Here is a 19,925-nt window from a genome sequence, read left to right as displayed (position 1 = left end):
CGTGGATGTCCAGATTGGATCCGACTGGAGAGATGGCCGGCCTGAGGTTCACAGCCGGGCTTGGGACTCCAGGATCTCCGAAAGCCAGGGCAACACAGGGAAGCAGTGTTGGAGAGCCGCTCCCCCCTCCCCACCCAGGTTCTGCCTCAAGGTGGTTGGGGCTGTCATGAGCCCATCTTTGGTGGGGGTCAGCCCCATAGCAGCTCAATCTCCACAGATTCCGCCCCCCACCCCCACCCCCCGGAGAAAACCAGAAGATAGAGGCATTAGGGGCTAGTACTCAGGTCCCAGCCCAGTCCCATTTGCCCCTCTTCCAGAGAAGATTCCCATGCCCAATCCCCTCCCCTGAGCCCGTGATCTGCATCAGCAGTCGCCCTGGCAGCAGTCACAAACAGACTTTAATGGAAATCTGGAGGGGGGTGGGGAGCAAGCCCAAATCACTCCCTCCAACCAAGCCTGGGCAGCCACTGACCCTCCGCCCCCACCAGCTTCTCAGCTCTCTGGTGAGAGGGCAGATTCAAAGGCCCCTCAACCAGCAATGGCAGCAGGGCAGAAGGCTTCCCGGGAACCCAGTAGGGACGAACGTGGGAATGCAGTGCTCAGGGCACAGGTGGGAGCAGGAGGTGACGCAGAGGAAAGAGGTTTGCTAAAGCCAGAATGATCCCCAAGGTCCCTCGGGGAAGGGCGGTGTTCCCCTGGGTTAAGGTAGGGGCCCGGGCCGGTGGAGGATAGGGGATAAGCAGGTCCCAGCCTCAGGAAGGACAGGTGGAGCTTGGTGGCACTACAGTTGTTGGCTTTAGTGCCCAGGAAGGGGTACAGAAAGGGGTGTCCTATTTGTGCCCAGAGTGGTGCTTGTGGGATTGGCCCAAAGCCCCCAAATCCCCAAGCACCCCTCCTTGCCGAAGCTGTGCCTGGCTGAGCACTTGGTATACCAGTTGGTTCCCCACCCTTGCCTGGGGCCCCCCTATTTAGCCTCTTGCAATGTTCCTACGGCCACCTTCACTGCTTGGAACACAGCCCAGTCCATCTAGAAGAGAGGACAAGGAGGGTTCAGTCACATTCCTGGGCCTGGCCCTGGGGTGTGGTGCCCTCCCCTCTCCCACTCAGAAGAATGCCCTTCCTCCGCCCAGCCAGCTGCTGTCTCCGCACCTTGCTGGAGCGGCCACATCCCCGGAAATGCAGACCCTGGCAGGCCACCTGCCCTCTGGCCAGGGTGACCCTCACCTGTGCACAAAGCAGGCGGCGGTCAGCGGGCAGGCTGGGTCCCTGGTGGCAGAGCTGAGCCGAGAGTGCTGATGTCTCAGGGGATAGGAAGTGCTGAGTGACACTGACCATACTGGCCAAGCCTTGCACCTGTGCCGGGAGGATGTGAACGTGTGAAGGTCATCAGGGCTCGGGGTCACAGATCCTCTCCCTGTCCTCTGTGCCTGAGGCCTAATTCCTACAAGACCCCCCAGCCCCAGCCACCCAGGTCTCGGAGAGCAGAGGCCCCTAGATACAGTTACAGGCACCCCCCGAAGGGTGTGGCCAAAGTTGGGCTAAGGACGCCCAGTCGGGCACAGGCAGGAGGCATCTGGGGACATGGACACCTCAGCACGCGGAGGGGCCAGGACGAGACACAGCTCGCTTGCTCGCTGGGCTCCCAGTTTGGCTCCTTGGCTCCAGCAGACACTGTGCCGCTCTTCTATCTCGTGGAAGAGCAGTCCAGCGCCCTGCCCCTGGCTGGCTGGGAGCGTGGAGGTGCTCACTGGAGGATCCAGCGGGGCTGGAGGAAGCCGTTGGAATGCAGGGTCTGTCTGTGGTGTCTCTGTTGTTCTGACCTCCCCACAAAACCCCATCCCCTGGGGAAGCACCTGGTGGGGTGCCCCTGCAGGCACCAGCACAGCCTCCCCGGGGGCCTGCAGTAGGGTCCAGCAGCTCACGCCCCACTCCTCCCGCAGGCGCCTCCGCAGCCCTGCATCGAGGTAGCAGCTGCCTGGGACCCCGGGCTCCAGGGTGCCTGCCCCAGCAGGGCACACCTACAAGAAGAGAAAGGTGGGTGAGCAAGGGGGGGAAGGCAGGACGAGGCTGTGGGAGGACAGGGGCATGGACATCCCAGGAGAGAGGAGCATGGGAAAGAGCTGACGTGGCTGAGTCTGGGGAGCATGTGGGAGAGGGCCCGGGGCGGCTCGTGCTGGAGTGACGAGATCTGGCGAGGAGCTTGGGGAGAGGGAAGGATTGAGGGTTCAGAGCACCGAGTCCATTCTCACTTGTAGCGACAAGCCTGTGGAACCAGATAGAACTTCCCCTGAGGGGTTTCCCGACTAACGCTTTACCAGAGTGTAGAGCGCCTTAGCTCTCCCCCAAAACTCCCAACTCACTGCCATCAAGTCCCTTCTAACTCATAGGGAGCCAATAGGCTAGGACAGGACGGTTTCGATGGGTCTCCATGACTATAACCCTTCACGGAAGTAGAAAGCCCCATCCGTCTTTCTTCTGTGGAGCACCTGGCGGTTTCAAACTGCTGACCTCATGGTTAGCAACCCACTGTGTAACCACCATGCCACCAGGGCTCCCAGGTGCTGAGCCAGAAGGATCTAAACCCCTGCTTTTCTTGGGACTACTTACCTTTGATGGAGTCCCTGTCTGGGCAATGCAAATGACTCACACACTAATGAAGTGGCTAAGCAACACGGCTCCTGGGAAGATACATGGACTTCCAGAAAATTAGCCGCCGAGGAGCCCGAGGGTGCACGGGCTGACTCTGACACACTGGCTTGCCGTGGCTCAGGATCAATGGGACGGCAACTGGTTTTCGTTCGTTTGCTTTTCAGATGCTTGCGAATCGTCTGTGTCCCTGTTGCTGGGCCCCCTGTTCCCTCTCAATGGCACACCTTTCTCCAAAGCCCAGGCAAACAGCCTGGAGGATCCCAGTCAGTGCCTCCACTGGGAGCGCTTAGTCCAGGGTCCTTATGAACTTGCAGAATGGTGTGCCGGGTTGTGGGTGAATAGGGAGCGATGAGACCATCCAGAGTATTCATTAGGTTCTTCTAAGATCTTAGTCCAACAAAGGCAAAGCCACCCAGGAGGACAATTCCAAGTGGATGGACAGGCAGGCCTGTCTGGGCTGCGGCCCCTGGAGCAGGCACAGGGATGAGGGGCCTTCAGCAGCCCAACCAGACCTGGGAGATCTTGGCAGGCAGGGACTCATGAAGGTCTGAGGAGGAAGAGCTGCTCCGTGACCATCTGCACAGGTGAACACCAGCATCGTGCTCCAACTGACCACCAGCCTCCTGCAGCCAGGACCTGTCATTGCCCCGGAGCTGAGGAGTATGAGACTGGGCCTTGGGGGGAGAAACTGGCCCGTGGACCAGGCTGGAGTCCAGGACAACCCCCAACCTGGTGCTCAGACAGATCCCTTTTCCCCCTGCTGAGGTTCCAGGGCGCCCCGCCCCCCACTGGGGCTAGAGCAGTGTTCCCAGGCCCACCCAGTGAGAATGAGTCCTTAGACCTTCTCCTTGAGTCACCTGCTCTGACCATACAAGACTTCCAGGGCCACCTCCGACCACAGCCAGTCACAGCCAGACTAGATCAGGCCATCTGTTTATGAAGGCATGCTCTGTCTGTCCCCTCAGTGTGTGTATCTACTGGTGTGTGTGTCTCTAGATGTGTCTGTAGATGTGGGTGCCTAGGGGCAGGAGGCAGGTAATGGCAGCCACCGCTGGCGTGCACATGTGCGTGCGTGTGTGGGGATACATGCATGGGCTCACATGTGTGCCTCAGCAGGGGTGGATGCTGGTAGAAGTCTTTTCCCCAGGACAGTCAGGTTCAGGGCTCAGCTGGACTTCAGAGCTCCAGTGCCTGCCCTAACCTTCATTCTAGCCTCTTACCCGCCCCACCAATCCCACCCCCCACTAAGTCTTTCTGGAGTTGCCTACCTCTTGCCTCCTCTTACCAGGCCTCCTCACCTTCTCCTTCGCCAGACCCTTGCGAAGGCTTCACTTCTACCTGCACCTGCCAGGCTGCTTCCCCCAGCCCCCCGACCTGCAGCCCCCAGAGAGCCCCTCCTTCCGGAAGCTTTTGTCACAAAAGGTACGCGGTGGATAGGGGACAAGACAGGACAGCAGCTCCCACTGGCCGCTCATCCCTTCTCCCAGACTCCACCCAGCGGCCTCCCCAAGGAGGCGGGGCAGACAGGAACACAGATACAGACAATCCCAGCGCTGCCATGGAGCCTAGCTTCTCTTCTGCAACCTGGGGCTAGCTGCTCCCACCTCAGAGGGCACCGTGACAGCTCAATGAGAGGGTGGGCACCTTGGCACACACCTAGCATGTGGTGGGCACCCAAGAAGCAACAGGATTGCTTCCAGGACATCTTTCGGTCCAGACTCTGCTGTCTCCCTTTCTCAGGACCCCATCAAATGACCCTAAGGGCCTTCTCTGTCCTGTCTGTGTGGAGTGACCCGAGGGAGCAGGTTGGGGCAGCACTCATTCATCCAGAGAGCGCCTCTGCCTCAGAGACCCAGGGGGGCAGGGGTAGAGGAGAGAGGGCCCCCAACTCCCTCCTCACCATCTGCAGAAAGCGGCGGATGCGCTGGGCGTCCTGTGCTCTGAACACGTGCCACACGGCGCTGACCTGGCTGCCCGGAGACCAGAGTCCTTCCCCGTCCAGGCCGGACAGGAGGTCTAGGGGAGAAAGGAAGCTCAGCAGGAGCAGGTCACAGCCCCTGGCACCCATCCTTGTCTGCAGCCAGGCACCTACCTTTCTGTACCCGGTGCCAAGCCGGCAGTGGGGTTTCCGCATGTACCAGGAGACTGACCAGGTCAGTCACCTCCACAGACAGGTTCTTGGTCCCCAGGTGTCCACGGTGTGGGCTCACACCTGGACGGATGGTGGAGAATGAGACAGGAGAAGGGGCCCAGATGCCCCCACCCACCCCACCCCTCGGGCCCCCAGAGGAGACACATGCAGGAAGGTACAGGACAGCAGTGGGTGGCCTGGTACCAAGCACTCACCATAGGCTGCCCAGAGCCGGGGCTCTAGCTGCCGCAGGGCAGGGCCTGGCGGGAGGTAGGAAGCCAGGTTGAGCTTCCCGTGGTGTGCACAGTACTCAGGGAGCGGTAGGCTGGCAGCCAGGTCCTCTACCCTAGGTGTGTGGGTGTGGAGTCAGACCCAGTGTTCCCAACCCAGGCACCAGACGTTCCAACGAAGCACCCCCACCACGTGGGTGACCCCAGCACACCCTTATGGAGAGCTGAGGTACTGAGAAAGGAGGGTGGGGCAGGCCGGGTAGGGAGTGGGTGGGGCATGCTGGAGTCGTAGACCCACCTGCCGCTGTCCTCCACCCCTAGAGTTCGGTGCAGCAGCAGGAGAGAGCCCTCCTCGGACTTCAGGCGGACTGGGGAGAAGACAGCATGGCTACTGGCCCAGGGAGGAAACTCTTTGCCCCTGCCACCATGCCAACAACAAACGAGGCCTGTGTGGGCCCCAGGCCTTGGGTCCGGCCACCACCAGGGTCACGCTGGGACTCACTGCCACTCAGGGAGCAGGCATCCAGCTCCCCCTAGACCCTCCTTGAGGTACTCACTCTCAGGCCGGGAGAAGCCCTGCCAGAAGGCTGTGCTGCCCACGCTTGTGGGCTGGGGAGGCCCGAGGGGCGTCAGCACCTGCACCTGTCCTCCGAGTGCCTCCAGAGCTTCCATCCCCCAAAGGTGGCCCCGCAGTGTCCTTTGGATCCCAGACACCAGCACGGGCTGTGAGGGGGAGCAGGGAGTCAGGAGGATGGAATGGAGGGTTGAGGGGGCCTTGCGGGGCTAGGTTGGGCTTGCTGCAAAGGGAAGCAGACAGCCCAGCACATGGGCCAGCCCCTGCTGCTCTCTCAGAGCAACAGGGTCTGCTCAAGCCCAGGATCCAAGGTCCTGGGGGGCCTTGGGGAGAAAGGGCAGCCATGAGCTTACCTGGCCCTGCCTCCAGTGCTCTTGGAAGATGCGGAAGCCTCCAGGAGGCCTGGGCTCCTGAAGCCACAGCAAAGCCCCTGGGGGAGGCAGCCTGGGTCGCACGGGTGAGAGGGGCAGGCCCAGGCGCTTAGCCCGCAGGCCGGGCCCCAAGGCCTTCTCCTGGATTTTCCGCTCCACCACCTGTGCAATGATGCTGTCTAGGATGTTGGTGATTCGGTCATCCTGTGTGGGGGCGGGAGGAAGGGGTCAGGGAGGCTCAGGACTCACCCAAGCCAGCAGCCTCTGGTCCCCAGCTCCCAGTCCTCCCTTGGTGCCCCTGCTCACGCTGGACAGGGCCGGAGTGACGGGGGCAAAAGCCATGTGTATCCGCTCGTGTCCCAAGCAGAGTTTGACAGCAGTGGAGGCTAGTAGCTCGCAGAGAGAAGGACAAGGCAGGGGGCCTCGGCTGGTGCGGTCCTCTGCTGGGGTCTCAGTGGAGTCGGGGATCTCTGTGGCCGGCGGGGGAGCAATGGGAAGAGACTTCACTTATAGCCCACTATCTGCCATCCCCATCTCCTGGCCACACCGCACTGACCTGTCCACTCTCCTCTGGATATACCCCATCACCCCCCGCCGCCTGCCCCCAACCCCCAACTGGCTCCCTGGCGGCAGCCCAGCATCTCTAGAATGTGAGATGCAGAAGGGGGGCCTTGGGGTGGAGCTGATTTTAGATTTTCTTTAGATTATTGTAGAAGGACTTAAAGAGTAGTGACAGAAATGACTGAGGGCATTGGGCTGGAGGTGGGGAACCTCATGGCATCTGCTACCACCCATTCCCCTCTCTTGCTTCAAACCCTGGCCCACGCTCCCTCCTCCAAGGTGCAGGGGCTGCTCACCCTCCTTGATGTCCTTGGTCCTGCTGGTGTCCCCATTGCAGGAAGGTTGTGGAGTCGGGGGTGTTTTCTCTGGTGGCTCCTTCTGGAAAACCCACCCACCACCACCCCCAATCCAACCAGAGACTTAAAAGTGGCCAGAGCAACTCAATTCAGCTCAACTGACCAGTATGGACAAGGAGAATTATACAGCTCTGCGGTCTGTTGACAAGAGCACGTGGTGGGTGGGGAGATGTTGCTTGGGGAATTCTGAGCGCAGTACGGTGTATGCTACCATAAACCCAGTGCTGTCGATCGGAGATTCGACTCTCAGGGACCCTGTGGGACAGGGTAGAGCTGCCCCTGTGGGTTTCCCGGACTATACATCGTCCGTGGAGCAGAGAGCCCCTCATCTTTCACTCTCTGAGTGACCGGTGGGTTTGAACCTTGCAATTAGCTCAGTGCATAGCCCACTGTCACCAGTCTTCTTGGTGGCATCACAAGTCTTGTTATTCTGTTCCTTCTACTTGTCTATATTTGCCAAATTTCCCATAATGGGTCAAAAAAAACACACCCAAAACAAACAAGCCACTCACTGCCATTGAGTTGATTCTGACTCACAGTGACTTTATAGGACAGAGGAGAACAGTCCCTAGGGGTCTCTAGGACTATAACTCTCTATGGACAGCCATCGAAAGCCTCATTTTTCTCCTATGGAATGGATGGTGGTTTCGAACTGCCGACCTTGTGGTTAGCAGCCCAACACATGAAGGGAATGACACAAAATGCCATCTATAAAAGGTCTCTCTCTTGACTGAACAAGTTTTGTAGTAAGACGAGTACTCCAAGAGGATTTCACACATGTATGCTGAGCCCCGCGCCGAGTTAGGCTCGGGAATGCTGGGCAGGCGGCCTGGCCTGGCCCAACGAACACCCTGTCCTGATGTGGCCAGCGCTGAGCTGGTGGGCAAGCGGGGAGAGAGGAGTTACGCCCAGTGAAGAGAAGCCGGGAGGGGCACGCTGGAGCACCCATCTGTGGATCCTAACCCCAGCGGGGAGGGGACCCGCATCCTCACCCACTCTCGGAGCCCTCTCCTCTACACCCCCATGAAGAGAAATGCACAAAATGGAGCAGCAAGAACAAAAATAACGAGAGCATTCACACTTGGTGCCGAACATAACCAGTGTCCCTGAGCAACCTGCGTAGAAATTGCTGGATGCTATCCAAGTGACTGCGTACACCTTCACCCCAAACAGGTCTTTTTTAAGGTACAAAGGGAAATGCTGTAAACAGCCTCGCGATCTGAGAGCATCGAAAAGTCGGTTGTGGCAGATGTCATTAGGTTAAAATGTAACACCTTATCATTCCATCTCCCTTTGGATCCATTTGAAAGTCGTTTCAGCTTTTAATATTTTCTGCATTGTCTTTGAGGTTCTTCTAGGTTTGGGTCAAGTCGTTGTTGGGGACTTTTTGTTAGTTTGCTTGCTCTGTGTGATTTTGTGTGGTTGTGTTTTGTTTCATACAACTTTCTGTCTATGAAGTCTGGGATAGGTAGATCTATGGAGACCATACCTGAATACGAGCATGGCACAGGAGGGCGGGGGCATAGGGAGCTAGCGACCAGGAGTACGCGACGGTACACTCTGACATTAATCGCGGTGATGAATGCACACATCCCCGTAAGGTTGGATGATGAAATTGTATGCTATGTGACAGAGATGCCAAAAAACAACTTCACAAAACGATTGAACGATTGAATTGGAGGATATGTGATATAAATGCTAATAAAACTGTTAAATGAAATTAAGATGAAAAAAAATTGTTTTGAAAAGAAAAATGCCCAAAGCCTGACAAGTCAGTAATCTATAGCTACCCTATCCAGTGCTGGGAACCACCAGGCACACCTCTATCACCGGTCTCTCACGTGGCTCTTACCTGCTGGCTCCCATCTCCAGAGGCCCACACCCGGGCATCCGCTTGGCAGGGGCAGTGCCCCCGGATGTCAAACTTGACCCACACCTGATGCATCGCTGTGCTCAGTTCTGCCAAAGCTGTGGGGTGGGGGGAAGACAGAATCTGGTGCTAGGTGGACCTGGGAGCCACCCTGGGCAGCTGTGTCCCCCTAACCAGGGAGGGGGCTGGGCCCAGGATGAAGTCCACAAATATAGGAAGCTTGCCTCCCTCAGGAACTGCCCACTGCACTCCACACCCCTCCAAGATGGCTCACCTTGGCTCGAGACAAACTGGGTCAGCATCAGGGAGCAGGCTCTGTGCCCAGCCTCCTGGGCACACTCCTCAGTGGACGGCTCCTGAGAGCCTGTGGGGTGGGAAGAGAGAAGCTGCAGGTCAGGAAACCAAAGTAACCAAGGTGAAGTACAGGGAAGTAGGTCAAGGACATGCTGTCTAAACCAGGGGCCTCAAAGAGCTGTCAGAGATGGGCTTTGGGGGGAAGGCTGGTTGAACAGCGCCCCAGACTCGTTAGCTTGCACAGCGCAGAGCTTGAATAAGCTAGCTGACAGGCACCGTCAGACTCCAGGGTGGCCACACAGAATAGAGCGTTCCGAACCAGATTTGACCCTGAAATTCTTTGGAAGCCATGTCTATGACAGCAGGAACACCGAGAAATGTCAAGCCCTTGTGTGACCCAGTTGAACGGGGGTGGGGGAGAGAAACCAAGAAGCATGGAAAGAACAGGGCCGCCTCAGAAGGCCCACCTCTCAGTCCTGGCAGCTGGGTGACCTTGGCCAAGTCACTTAACCTCTCTGAATTTTGTTTTACTTTAAATCTGTAAGACAGAGGCACCAATACCCACCTGACTGTGTTGTCAAGTTTAAAAAAGGAGAGGGCTGGACACAGAGGGAGGCATCTTGTGTGTGGGGGCAAGGACACAGGCTTGTCCCTCTGGTTTGTGGAGAGGGGAAAGTGGGCTCGAAGGTGCTTAAGAGCCCCTGGGGGCGAAGCGGTCAGCCACTGCGCTGCTCACCACAAGGCTGGCAGTTTGAAACCACCAGCCGTGGCACGGGAGAAAGATGGGGCTTTCTACTCTGTAAAGAGCTACAGCCTTGGAGGGAGGGCAAAAGGGAGGAGCCGATACCAAGGGCTCAAGTAGAAGCAAATGATTTGAGAATGATGATGGCAACAAATGGACAAATGTGCCTGACACAATGGCTGGATGGACTGTGATGAGTTGTACAGGCACCCAGTAAAATGATTTTTAAAAAGTTACAGCCTTGGAAACCACAGAAGCAGTACGCCCGTGTCTCACAGGGGTGCTCTGTGTTGGAATCGACTCAATGGTGGTTACACCTGGAATGTCCAAGGAGGGTTAAACAGTGGGCGGAGCCTGGGGCTCGGACTGGTAGGCAGACAATCTGGAGAAGGGGCTGCCAAGAAATGGCTACAAACTTAGACCAGCCCAGCACGGACTTCCTTCCCTGCCCGCAGCCCCACTCTGGCTCCTTTCCTACCCGCTTTCTCCCTGGTCCTCCCAGCGCCCATCATGCGACCGCAGGCGACACACAGCCTATGGCTGCAGCGAGGACATCGCCAGTGGGTGTTGAAGATTCCATGGTGGCACCGGCTGCAGCTCCGCACCCCACCTGGGTCATCGTCTGTCCCGGTTGGCCGCTGGCCTGGAGACCACAGGTGAGAACAGTGTCAGAGGACTCACTCCAGCAAGGATGCAGAAAGGCAGGGGGCAGCTTCCCTTCAGGGACTCCCCAAGGACAAGGGCATGCAGGCCCCCCACAGACACTCCTTACTTATCCCCAGGGGCTTCCCATTGGCCCAGAACCCAGACTACTGCCAACCCATCCTTCATCCCCTTCTCGCCCAATCCTGTGTGCTGGAACCGTGGGACCGGTGTTCGGGTGGGATGCCCTGCAGGGGACTTTTCAAAAGAAGAAACCTTCAGAGGCTCTCCACCCAAAGGAAAGGGCTGTTGGTTTTAAGAGCAACGTTTCAAGCTAAGCCGGGGACGGGGGGGGGGGGGGGAACCTCTCGTCACTGATTCATTCAACAAACCCCCGTAGAGGAGGTCGCTGTATCCTTTGCTGGGTGTGGGAGAGCCCACGCTGGTACGGCCTGGGTCCTGGCCTCCTCAGAGTTCACAAGCCAGTGGTTAGGGCCCCAGGCTGAGAAAGCATGCCCAGGACTGGAGCCCTGGGGGAGGCTTCCGGGGGGCGGGGGGAGCCCAAACGATGAGTAAGTGTGCCTGTCGTTCACCAGGCAGCAAGGGAGGAGAAGGCCGTTCCAGAAAGAGGATGGGCAAGTGCCAAGGCCCGAGGGGACAGACAAGCTTGGTGATCGGGAAGGACCGTGGTGTGGAGTGCCTGGAATCTGGGGTGTGTGCAAGGGAGGAGCATGACGTGTGGGGGGGCTGCTGATGAAATGTGAGGAGACTGGCTTTCTGGGGCCAGGGAGCCACTGTGGCCCTCCACCCAAAGAAAGCCAGGATCAGAAGTGTCCTAGAAAGAAGGGCTGAAGCCAGAGAAACCAGGAGTACCCGATGCTCTACCAGCCTCGAAGAGCAGCTCCAAGTCTGCCAGCTCCACCTCCCCGCCCCAGGACCAGCTCCTGACCACCCCAGTCTTCCCAGCCACTCAAGTCCCCAGTAAGCCCCCCACCTCTGAGTGTGCTTCCAGAAGTTTGGCAGCCAGTCTTATTTCCTAGCAAAGCCACAAGGCTTAGCGAGCTGCACTGGACCAGGTTTTATCCCTCCCCAACACCCCCTACACACGCACGCATGCCAGAAACTTCATCCGCTATGTTAACTACAGGCTCAGCTGGGAATAAGGCGAAGTGGGACAGGTGGAGGGATGGAATGGAGACCCTGGTCGCTTGGGCAAAAGACTCACAGAGAAGATTCCCCCCCCCCCACACACACACACACTCTCTACAGATCCCACGGTCGTGGAGAAGAAAGCACATGAGTGACCACTCTTGGGGTCCCCAATGCCCTGCTCACCTTCCCTCTGTGCCCAGGCCAGGGCCTCCCGCTCCCTCCGCAGCAGGCGGCACAGTCGGTCCCCCAAACCGCGGAGCAGGTGCTTGGCCAAGCTGATGGTGAGCTGGGCCTCGGGGTCGGACGCTCCTCCCTCCTCGGAGCTGGCTGTTGAGTCTTCTTCTGGCCGCTGCTGCCCTGGAAGAGGCAATCTGGGGAGAGGGCAGGCAGAGGTGAGAGGGTCACCTCCAGGGAGGAAGCTGGGGCCACCCAGAGGCCAGGGGCTCACCTCCGAGTGTGTTGGGAGTGGCAGGCCAACTCTCTCCCCTCGCCAGCTGCCAGAGTGCAGCTGTGACACTGAGAGCCACCTTGGGGGAGAGCTGGGCAAAGTGTGTCCCGAAGCCCCTCGTCCTGTTGGCTGGCTGCGCCATCTCCAGGTCCTGGGGGGTGAGTGGGAGGACAGCACAGCTTGTCAGGGGTCTGGGTTCCTGGGCCTTTGCCTGACTTGCCCTCTCTTTAGCACCCACCCTCTCTCCACACACAGAGTGCCCAGCGCCTAGCAGCAGGCCTATGAGGCTGGATTCAGAACCAGCAAGAGTGGACCAGCCAACTAGAAAATTCAACAAACCAAAAACCTAAAAGGCTGAACAGAGAGTCTGCGAATCCCCTGGCCTGGACTGAAGAGCCCCAGAGACAGGTGCGCTGTCCCAAGGCGGGGGCCAAGGAGGGCAATCGCCCTGCCCTCTGTGGGAGATTCAGCCTGTGTCTGTGTCGAGTATAACATCTGGCTGGCTCCAGCACCGGACTTAGAGATCCCGTTGGCTGTGCGACAGTGAGAGGACATCAACCAATGTGGACAGAGGGCGCCAGAAGGTGAGAAGGCTGGAGAGTTTCAACACAGGCCACAGGTGCAGTAACCCAAGAAGGCGAAGGGGCCAGCGACTTCCCAGGCCAGGCAAGGGGGGGTCTGGGAGGGCAGGGGGCAGATCCACACCAACGGCGGTTGCGGGGGGAACTTGGGCGAGGCCCTGGAAGCTCCTGCTTCAGACCTAGCAGTCCAAAAGGTGAAGAGACAGAGGTCCTTTAGAACAGTAGGCCAGCCACGCTAACCCTCCAGGAAGGGCAGCGCACGGCAAGGGGTCCAGCACGTGCCCAAGGCCCTAACGCTGGCAGAGCCCAAATTGAGGTCCCAACATCACTGGCCAACAGGATAGCCGCTCCCGAGGCAGGTCAAGGAGTCCTTTAGAGAGGCTGGAGAAAGAAGTCCACACGCAGGTGGGGGTTGTGGCCCAAGTATTCTTTGACAGCTAACATTTATTGAGTACTTCCAAGGTGTGAGGCGTTCTTCAAAGCCTTTCCGGTGGGTTTTATCAGTGCATCTGTACGGCAGTCTTTATAAGGTGGGTACCCTCTTGAGTCCCATCACATTGCTGAAGAAATGGAGTTCCAAAGAGGTGAAGGTACTTGCTCAGGCAGCTGCTGGTCGACAAAGGCAAGCTGACTCCAGAGTCCATGCTTTTAACTGTGTCTTTTACACTGCCACCAACACACCATGGCTTGGAAGGAGACATCTTATGAAGACAGAGCCATGTTCTAGCAGGCTGCTGGCCTGCACATGCTGAGGTAACCTCCCAGACGGCCATCACAGCCCAGCTGGGAGAGCTGACTAACAGGCATGGTCCACTCATAAAACATCTACTGATTCCCACCCCCTGCAAAGCCCCAGCACCAGCTGGCCCTTCCCAGGCAGAGCCTCCCTGCAGCCCCTCATGCGCCCTCTTACCTCTCTGGTCATCATGCTGCTCTGCCTCGGCCTTGTTCCCTTTTGATGAGTTCAGCATGTCCTGCCAACCTTTGGCCCCCTGCCCCATGCTGCCTGGGAAAGGATCAGGTGGACGCTTGGGGGCAGGGCTGCCCACTGCTCCCTGAACCTCGGGGCTCCCTGCCCTCTTGAGGGCCCGGAGTTGGCCAGCTGGGCTCTCCTCCTCCCCAGGACAGCCACCTGGGCACCCAAACTGCTCAGAGTGTCTTGTGAGCCATGTCTTCTTTAGTTTGGTGTGATGGTTGGGCGGGCAGGCCCTGGGACCAGGGGCCTTGTTCACTTCCTCACTGGACTTGCTTGCCCCACTGGTATCCTGCTCCAGCCCCTCCTGGCACTGCCCACAAGGGCTGAGTCCTCCATCACTCTCGGGTGGGTGAGAGGAGCGAGTGCCAACCTTGGTGGTGGGTGGCCCAGGAGAGGGGCACCTTGATGCAGCTATTGGTTCCAGCTGGTACCCAAGGTTCCCACTCCCTGGCACAGCCCAGACATTTCCAAGAGTGTGAAACAGGTCTGGGGGACTAGTGGGCCAGGGACTCTGGGGTGCAGTGTCTGCAGGCCCCAGGAAAAGCGGGCAGAGATTGGGACGCCTGCTGCCTCCTGTCTCTCCATCTCTTGGGAGGAGTGCATGCCGTTCTACCTCCCCTGCTCTCTGGAGGTGCCCACCAGGGGCTAAGCCCAACAGCCCAGCTTCCACAGATGCCATTGGCTCCTTGGCCAGCCGCAGAATGCTCGGGTCCTTGTGGTAAAAGCCCTAAAGGGAGGAGGAAAGGATCAGCCGGTGCTGGCTTTGGTTCCCAGTGCTGAAAAGGATGGGCAGAACTGACCCCCAGCAGGTGTGCCCTGGGTGACCGTAAGGGCTGCAAAGTGCAGAACTGGGATGATGGCTGATTTACAGCATCTCTCTGGGTCCCCTGAGAGCCTCCCCCACTGCCCTATCTATCTCTCCCTAGACCCTTCCCCAGAAAGCCTCAGTCAGACCTCCATGCAATCTAGCTTGCTTAGCACAATCAAAGGGCATTCAGAATTCCTTCTGATGCCTTGAAACCATGTGCCATGCCAGTTTTTAAATCTTTTCGCATCTCATCCCTGGAAGGAGGGGTCACCTATGAGAGATGTCCCCAAAGCACAGGCCCCTGTTTGCACATCCTAAGGCCCCATTCCTAGGGCCTTGGACTACAGGGAATAGGGGTTAGTCTAAAATGGGGGGTGGGGCCACACTGGTTGGGGGAAGCCCAATGAGATGGAGTAGAACCTGCATGGGGTTGACCTTGGAGCCTGGGACAGTTCTGAGCTAGCAGGTGCCATCTGACTGGGCCTCTGCTTGGAAGCTCAGAGTGGTGCTGCCCGGCAGGCCTGCTCTGGGGCCCCTGAGCTGCCTTGCATGGCTCGAGTCACAGGCAAGCAGTGTGTCCTAGCACTCACCTTGCTGCCCAGGCTGAAGGCAGTGGGCACTTTGGGCTGCCCCGCTGAGTACACCCAAGGGTACGGGGCCAGGGGCCAATCACCAGGACGTCCCTGGGGTAGACCGGACACTAGGTAAGGTGGCAAGCAGGTGGGTACCCAGAAGGGAGCCCGCTCCAGGATCTTGGTCTCCAGAAGGAAGGGGCAGTGCACGGGTCTTAAAGTCACAGGGTCACTCTTGGGATGGCCCCCGCCATGCTCAGTAATCAGGGGGCCGTAGTGAGGCGGGCATGCTGGTGCACAGAAGGCCAGTGGGTGCGCCAGCATTGCTTCCTTCCAACGCAGCCCCTCCTTGCTTCCCAACCAGCTGGTCTTCCACTCTGAATTCCCAGGGCCCTCGCCCTCCACCAGTGGTAGCGCATCCTTGGGACCCTGCGGGAAGCCAGGTTGAAGCCAAGAGTCTGGGGTGCTTAGGACGCCCCTCCAGAAGGGAGCAGGCTGTTCCAGGCACAGTGCCCCACGGCGTAGGCTATCCTGCGGTGGGCCACCCAGCTCCTGTCCCACGATGCCGTTCTCAGAGGCTGTCTTCTGCCAAGCGGGGATGTCCTTCAGGAAGCGGGGCGTACTCTCCATCACTCTCCTGTCCTCATGGGGCTCTCCCAGAGGGGTCCCTGGAGCATAACCACCAACGCATGAGCTCCGTGGACACCGGCCCCACGCGCTCCGCCACCTCGCACGGAGGGGGCACCGCCCTGGCAGGACCAAGGCAGCTCAAACCAGTACAGCAAGTACCAGCCCACAGGTGGGCACCATGCTGCCTACCCGAGCAGGTGACTCTCAGGATCCTGCCTGGCTGGGAAGTTCCCAGCGTCCCTCAAATGCCTCAGACTTGACGGTCCACCACCGGGCCCGAGTCCCTCCACAATGGCTGCCATATCTCGGATAATAGTCCTGTCCCTGCGGAGCCTGGAAGCTGGTCGCAAGCCATGGGAAAGGACAGGCAGCCAGAAGCCAAAGGGCAGGCTAGCTCAGCTCTGGAAGACCAGAGGGCTGGATCGTGGTGTGACTGGCTGTGTGCCTTTGAGCAAGTCCGGTCCCTTTTCTGGGTCTTCGTGTCCCCTTGTATAAAAACGGGGCTTGGACACAGGCATAGAGGCTTCTTCCCACACTTGGGCTGGTTGAGGGGGGGGTGCTTGCCCACCCCCCACCCTCCAGCCCCAACTAGGCTCATAGAGGTGGGCAACACAGGCCAGGCAGATGGGAGACACTGGGGAGGGGTGCCACTGTTGGCTAGGAGATCTTCCTACACCTGGGCACCCCGCAGCGTCCTAGGGTTTCTTGGCTTCTGAGGCAGAAGCTTAGGGCAACTGCTAAGAAAGAGGCTGAGCTCTCCAAAGCTGGTCCCGGGAGGAGTGAGCCAGCCTAGGCGAGGGGGATTAAGAGGCTTCAGCTGAAATGGGTCAAGTTGCCCTAACCCAGAAGGCAGTGCCAGAGCTGCCAGCCGCTACTGCTGACTGCAGGCCGGCCGAGGAGGGAAAGAGGCGGGGAAAGCGGGCTGGGCCCCAGCGAGAGGCAAGAGAGGGAAAATTAAACGTCCGTGCGAGAGGGACCAGGGTGACAGATGGCACCCGAGCGGCAGCGCTCTCGCCCTGAGACCCCCCGGGGCCAGCCACCCGCCGCGCAGTCTGAAGCTCAGAGGAGAAAGGCCCGGAAGTCGCGGCAGCGGGCGCCTACTTTTCCTGGGACCACCGTTCCGACGCAGCCCACCCCGTCGGGCATCCGAACTTTCAGATGTACGGGCCCAGCCCAGAGGGGCACGGACGGGGAACTTAGCGCCGGTCACGGCTCCAGCTCGGGCTCGGTCTCAGGCTCGGTCTCGGGCTCGGTCCGCGCTCGGCATCTCCCCAGAAGGCGATCCCCGGGTTCCCTCTCCCGACGCGTACCTGGGCTTCACGCGCCGGGCGCAGCGCGGGCGGCGGCGGCGGGCGTCCTGGCCGGCGCCGGGCGCTCGCTCCCCATGGGCCGGCTCCGGGGCCTCGCGGCCGGCGGGCCAAAGCGCCTGCTCCTGCTTCCTGAGCTTAGCGCTCCTAGGCTCTCCTTCCCCCGGGGCGGCCGGGGCGCTCTAGGATCGCAGGTTGGAGGGGTCGGACTCCGGGATCTGCAGGATGCGGCACACGGCACGGATCGGCCGCACCAGCTTCTGGGCCGAGGCCGTGGGTTGCGCCATGGGACGCCGAGACTCCGTGCTGCGCCGCGGGGAGGGCCGGGCCGGGGCGAGGGAGCGGGTGCCCCCGGAGGGAGAGCGGGAGCCGGGCCGGGGGGAACACGCGCCCCGGGTCGGAGGTGGCCGAGTCGGGGAGGAGGCCGAGGGGCAGGGGGAGGGGGTAGTGCCTGGAGGGGAGGCCGATCCCGGGACCCGGGAGAGAGGCACCAGCGAGGGCGCAGCACGGCGCGGCACGGCTAATGAAGGGAGAGCGCGGCGGAGTGCGCAGCAGGACCTCTGATCGCCATCGCCAGACGCGCAACTGAGGAGTGGGGAAGCTGCTCCGCCGGTTTCCTCCTCCAACACCCTGCGGGAAACAGGAGCCCGTGATTCGGCGGCCCCGCCTGGGCCTGCCCCCTCCCCTGCCCCGGGGGCTTCCGCCAACGCCCCGGCGATGCCACCGGCTGCGCACCGGGAGAATGAGCCCTTTGTTCCCCCCTCCCCCCCGCGGCACCCGGGCGCCTGCCGAGAGAGGCTCCCCCGGGGCAGCGTGCCAGCTTCCCAGCCGCCCCACCCTCCCGTGGGCCCGGCCCCGGAGCCTGGCAGGCGGGCAGCACCCCCACTATAGGTGCCAAGCCCGGGAACTGGAGCAAAGGGCGGGAGGGGCCGGACCAGGCCACCGTGGGGCGTGGTGCCCCCCGGGGTGCTGGGGCGGGGCCGCCTGGGAGGGGGCCGTGCCAGAGCTGGCAGGGGTAGTTGGGTTCTCACGGGTCAGTGATGGGCACCCTGACCGACGCCAGCCCGGCCCCATGCCTGCTGGACCACTTGCTCCTGGTCCTCTCCAGCGCTGGCACACCCGGCCGGCCTGTGTCTGCCCTGCTTGCTCCTCACCTGGCCAAGCTGCTCACCACTGCCCCCCCCACCCCACCCAACAAGCTCCCTCCTGGGGTCCAAGGGCAGAAGGTGCTCTATGTGAGCAATTCCGGGAGGGCCTGACCTTCTTCTCCCCCCTCCCCCCAGCCGTTCTTGCAGTGTCAAGAGGTGGTGCGACCCTCTGAGCTCCAGGCCCTGCTCCCATTCCAGAGTTTCAGGGTCTACCCAATGTTTGCAGGCCCCCTGCTGGAGAGCGGCCCTGGGAGTGGCCCCTGGGAGGGAGCAGAGAGGAGGCGAGGAAATGGGAAAGCAGGGCACCCTCCACCCCAGGAAGCATCCCAGCTCCTCTGCGGGGGTGGTTCCAGAGCACAGACACAAACAGACAGATTCAAACACACACAGACAGATTCAGACACACACAGAAACCCACACGCCCAACGGGCGCTTCCCTTCCCCTCAGGCACCCACCTCCCCTGGCCTTTCTCTTTCCTCCATCCTCAAGCTTGCCTCCACATAACCCAGGACAAGGCGTGGACCCATCCCCATCCCCAAGCCGGCTCCTTCAAAGAGAGGGATAAGATGTTTCCCACCTGGTCCCAAGTCCTACCACCAAGCTGGAGAGACGGACCAAAGAGAGCCAGGGAGCCTTCCTCCTGAGACCCTGAGAGAAGGCTGGCTGCCTCTCACCCTTGAGGAGTGGAGGTGGGGTCCTAGGGGCAGTGGGGTGTAGCGACTGGCTCTTAGAACAGGATCTGGCCTATGTTGGCATAGTTGAATGCCCCCTTTCCCCCTCTCCCCCGAGGTCAGTTGGGTGGCAGGGCAGGCTGGTGGGGGCTATTTCCCTGACTGACTTCACACTCCCTTCTTCCCCAGGTCCCCTGAGGGGTAGGCCAGACCCCAGCCTGCCAGAGGGAGTGACCCACAAAGGTCTAAAGCAGAGGCAAACCTCACCCCACCCCCACCCCTGTCCCCAGCCACCCCACTCACTCTCAGACTGGCTTCAGGGATGAAGATGGTTGGCAGGAGGGAATGAGTCTGTGTGTCCTCAGCAGCCAGCAGCTTGTGTAAGAGTCCTGTGGCTTGGGGTCTAAAGGGCAGGACAGAGTGGGGGCCCTGAGGGCCTATCACTGTCCTCCTTACAAGGGATGGGGACTGTCTCAGGGGAGCAGAGAGACGGCCACCCCACCCTACCCCAAATTGCCATGTCTGCCATGTCCGGTCCCATCATTGGACTAGACCAGTGCTCTCAGGACAGGCCCCTGAAATGCCTCGGGGTTCCTGGGGCGGGGGTAAAGGGAGAGCAAGGAGCCTCCCCTAGCTGCACCAGCCTGCTCCCAGAACATTGCCCCTGGCCCAGAGTCCTTGGAACCGCTGTTCTGTGTCTGAGGACAGAGCAAGCTGAGGACGCACACAAAAGACATAAACACAGGAAAAAAGCCACACGAAGCATGGACACAGCACTAAACTCCTGGACAAAAGCAAGCTGACCACCAGCCCCGGACCGGACGCAAGCCAGTGGGCCCAGCCCTGGGTCCACACCAAGCCCTCCCGCGCACACACGCACACACACACACACACACACACAGCTCCACACACTCAGACTGAGAGGCACTGCACCACTCACACTCACAAGACAGCTGCCAGCACACCGTCCCCAGAGCCCTTACCTGGGCTAGCACTGTGCCCCTCGGGTGGAGCAGCCCCCTGCCCAGGGGAGGGCAGCAGGCAGGGGCGGGGGAAGGAGCCCCGGAGAGTCAGGCCAAGCTGCCACTAATCCGGGCGGGGAGAGGGGGGGGCACCCACGTCAGAGCGGGGACTGCCGGGTGGAGGGCATCTGAGGACATCCCCTCCCACACACGCGGCCGTCTGGGCACCTAGCCCTACTTCCCCAGCCC

General features: G+C 60.2%; 2 protein-coding genes across 3 annotated transcripts; both read right to left on the bottom strand.

The window, feature by feature from the left end:
* Positions 1-407: 407 nt before the first annotated feature.
* On the bottom strand, positions 408-15,606 carry HR (HR lysine demethylase and nuclear receptor corepressor). Of its 2 annotated transcripts, XM_075555725.1 has the most exons (18): positions 14,976-15,606; positions 13,515-14,304; positions 12,021-12,171; positions 11,756-11,943; positions 10,257-10,421; positions 9,017-9,106; positions 8,725-8,840; positions 6,813-6,894; positions 6,262-6,425; positions 5,938-6,159; positions 5,568-5,733; positions 5,309-5,378; positions 4,996-5,126; positions 4,742-4,861; positions 4,550-4,665; positions 1,854-2,018; positions 1,225-1,353; positions 408-1,027 (listed from the first exon to the last, which is right to left on the bottom strand). In XM_075555725.1, exons 1-18 carry the CDS (start codon positions 15,585-15,587, stop codon positions 965-967), a joined length of 3,540 nt encoding a protein of 1,179 aa, XP_075411840.1. In that variant the 5' UTR covers positions 15,588-15,606; the 3' UTR covers positions 408-964. The 2 variants fall into 2 exon arrangements, with proteins under 2 accessions (XP_075411840.1, XP_075411841.1); XM_075555726.1 differs by lacking the exon at positions 1,854-2,018.
* A 1,374-nt stretch (positions 15,607-16,980) lies between these two features.
* HRURF (HR upstream open reading frame) lies at positions 16,981-17,287 on the bottom strand. Its single transcript, XM_075555723.1, has one exon. The coding sequence runs from the start codon at positions 17,179-17,181 to the stop codon at positions 17,077-17,079; it is 105 nt and encodes a 34-aa protein (XP_075411838.1). The 5' UTR covers positions 17,182-17,287; the 3' UTR covers positions 16,981-17,076.
* Positions 17,288-19,925: the final 2,638 nt, after the last annotated feature.

This window comes from Tenrec ecaudatus, chromosome 8 (genome assembly GCF_050624435.1).
Source record: "Tenrec ecaudatus isolate mTenEca1 chromosome 8, mTenEca1.hap1, whole genome shotgun sequence".
In the NCBI taxonomy this organism is placed as follows: Eukaryota; Metazoa; Chordata; class Mammalia; order Afrosoricida; family Tenrecidae; genus Tenrec; species Tenrec ecaudatus.
Note: the sequence above shows the minus strand (reverse complement) of the source record. Positions and strands in the feature narration are given on the sequence as shown.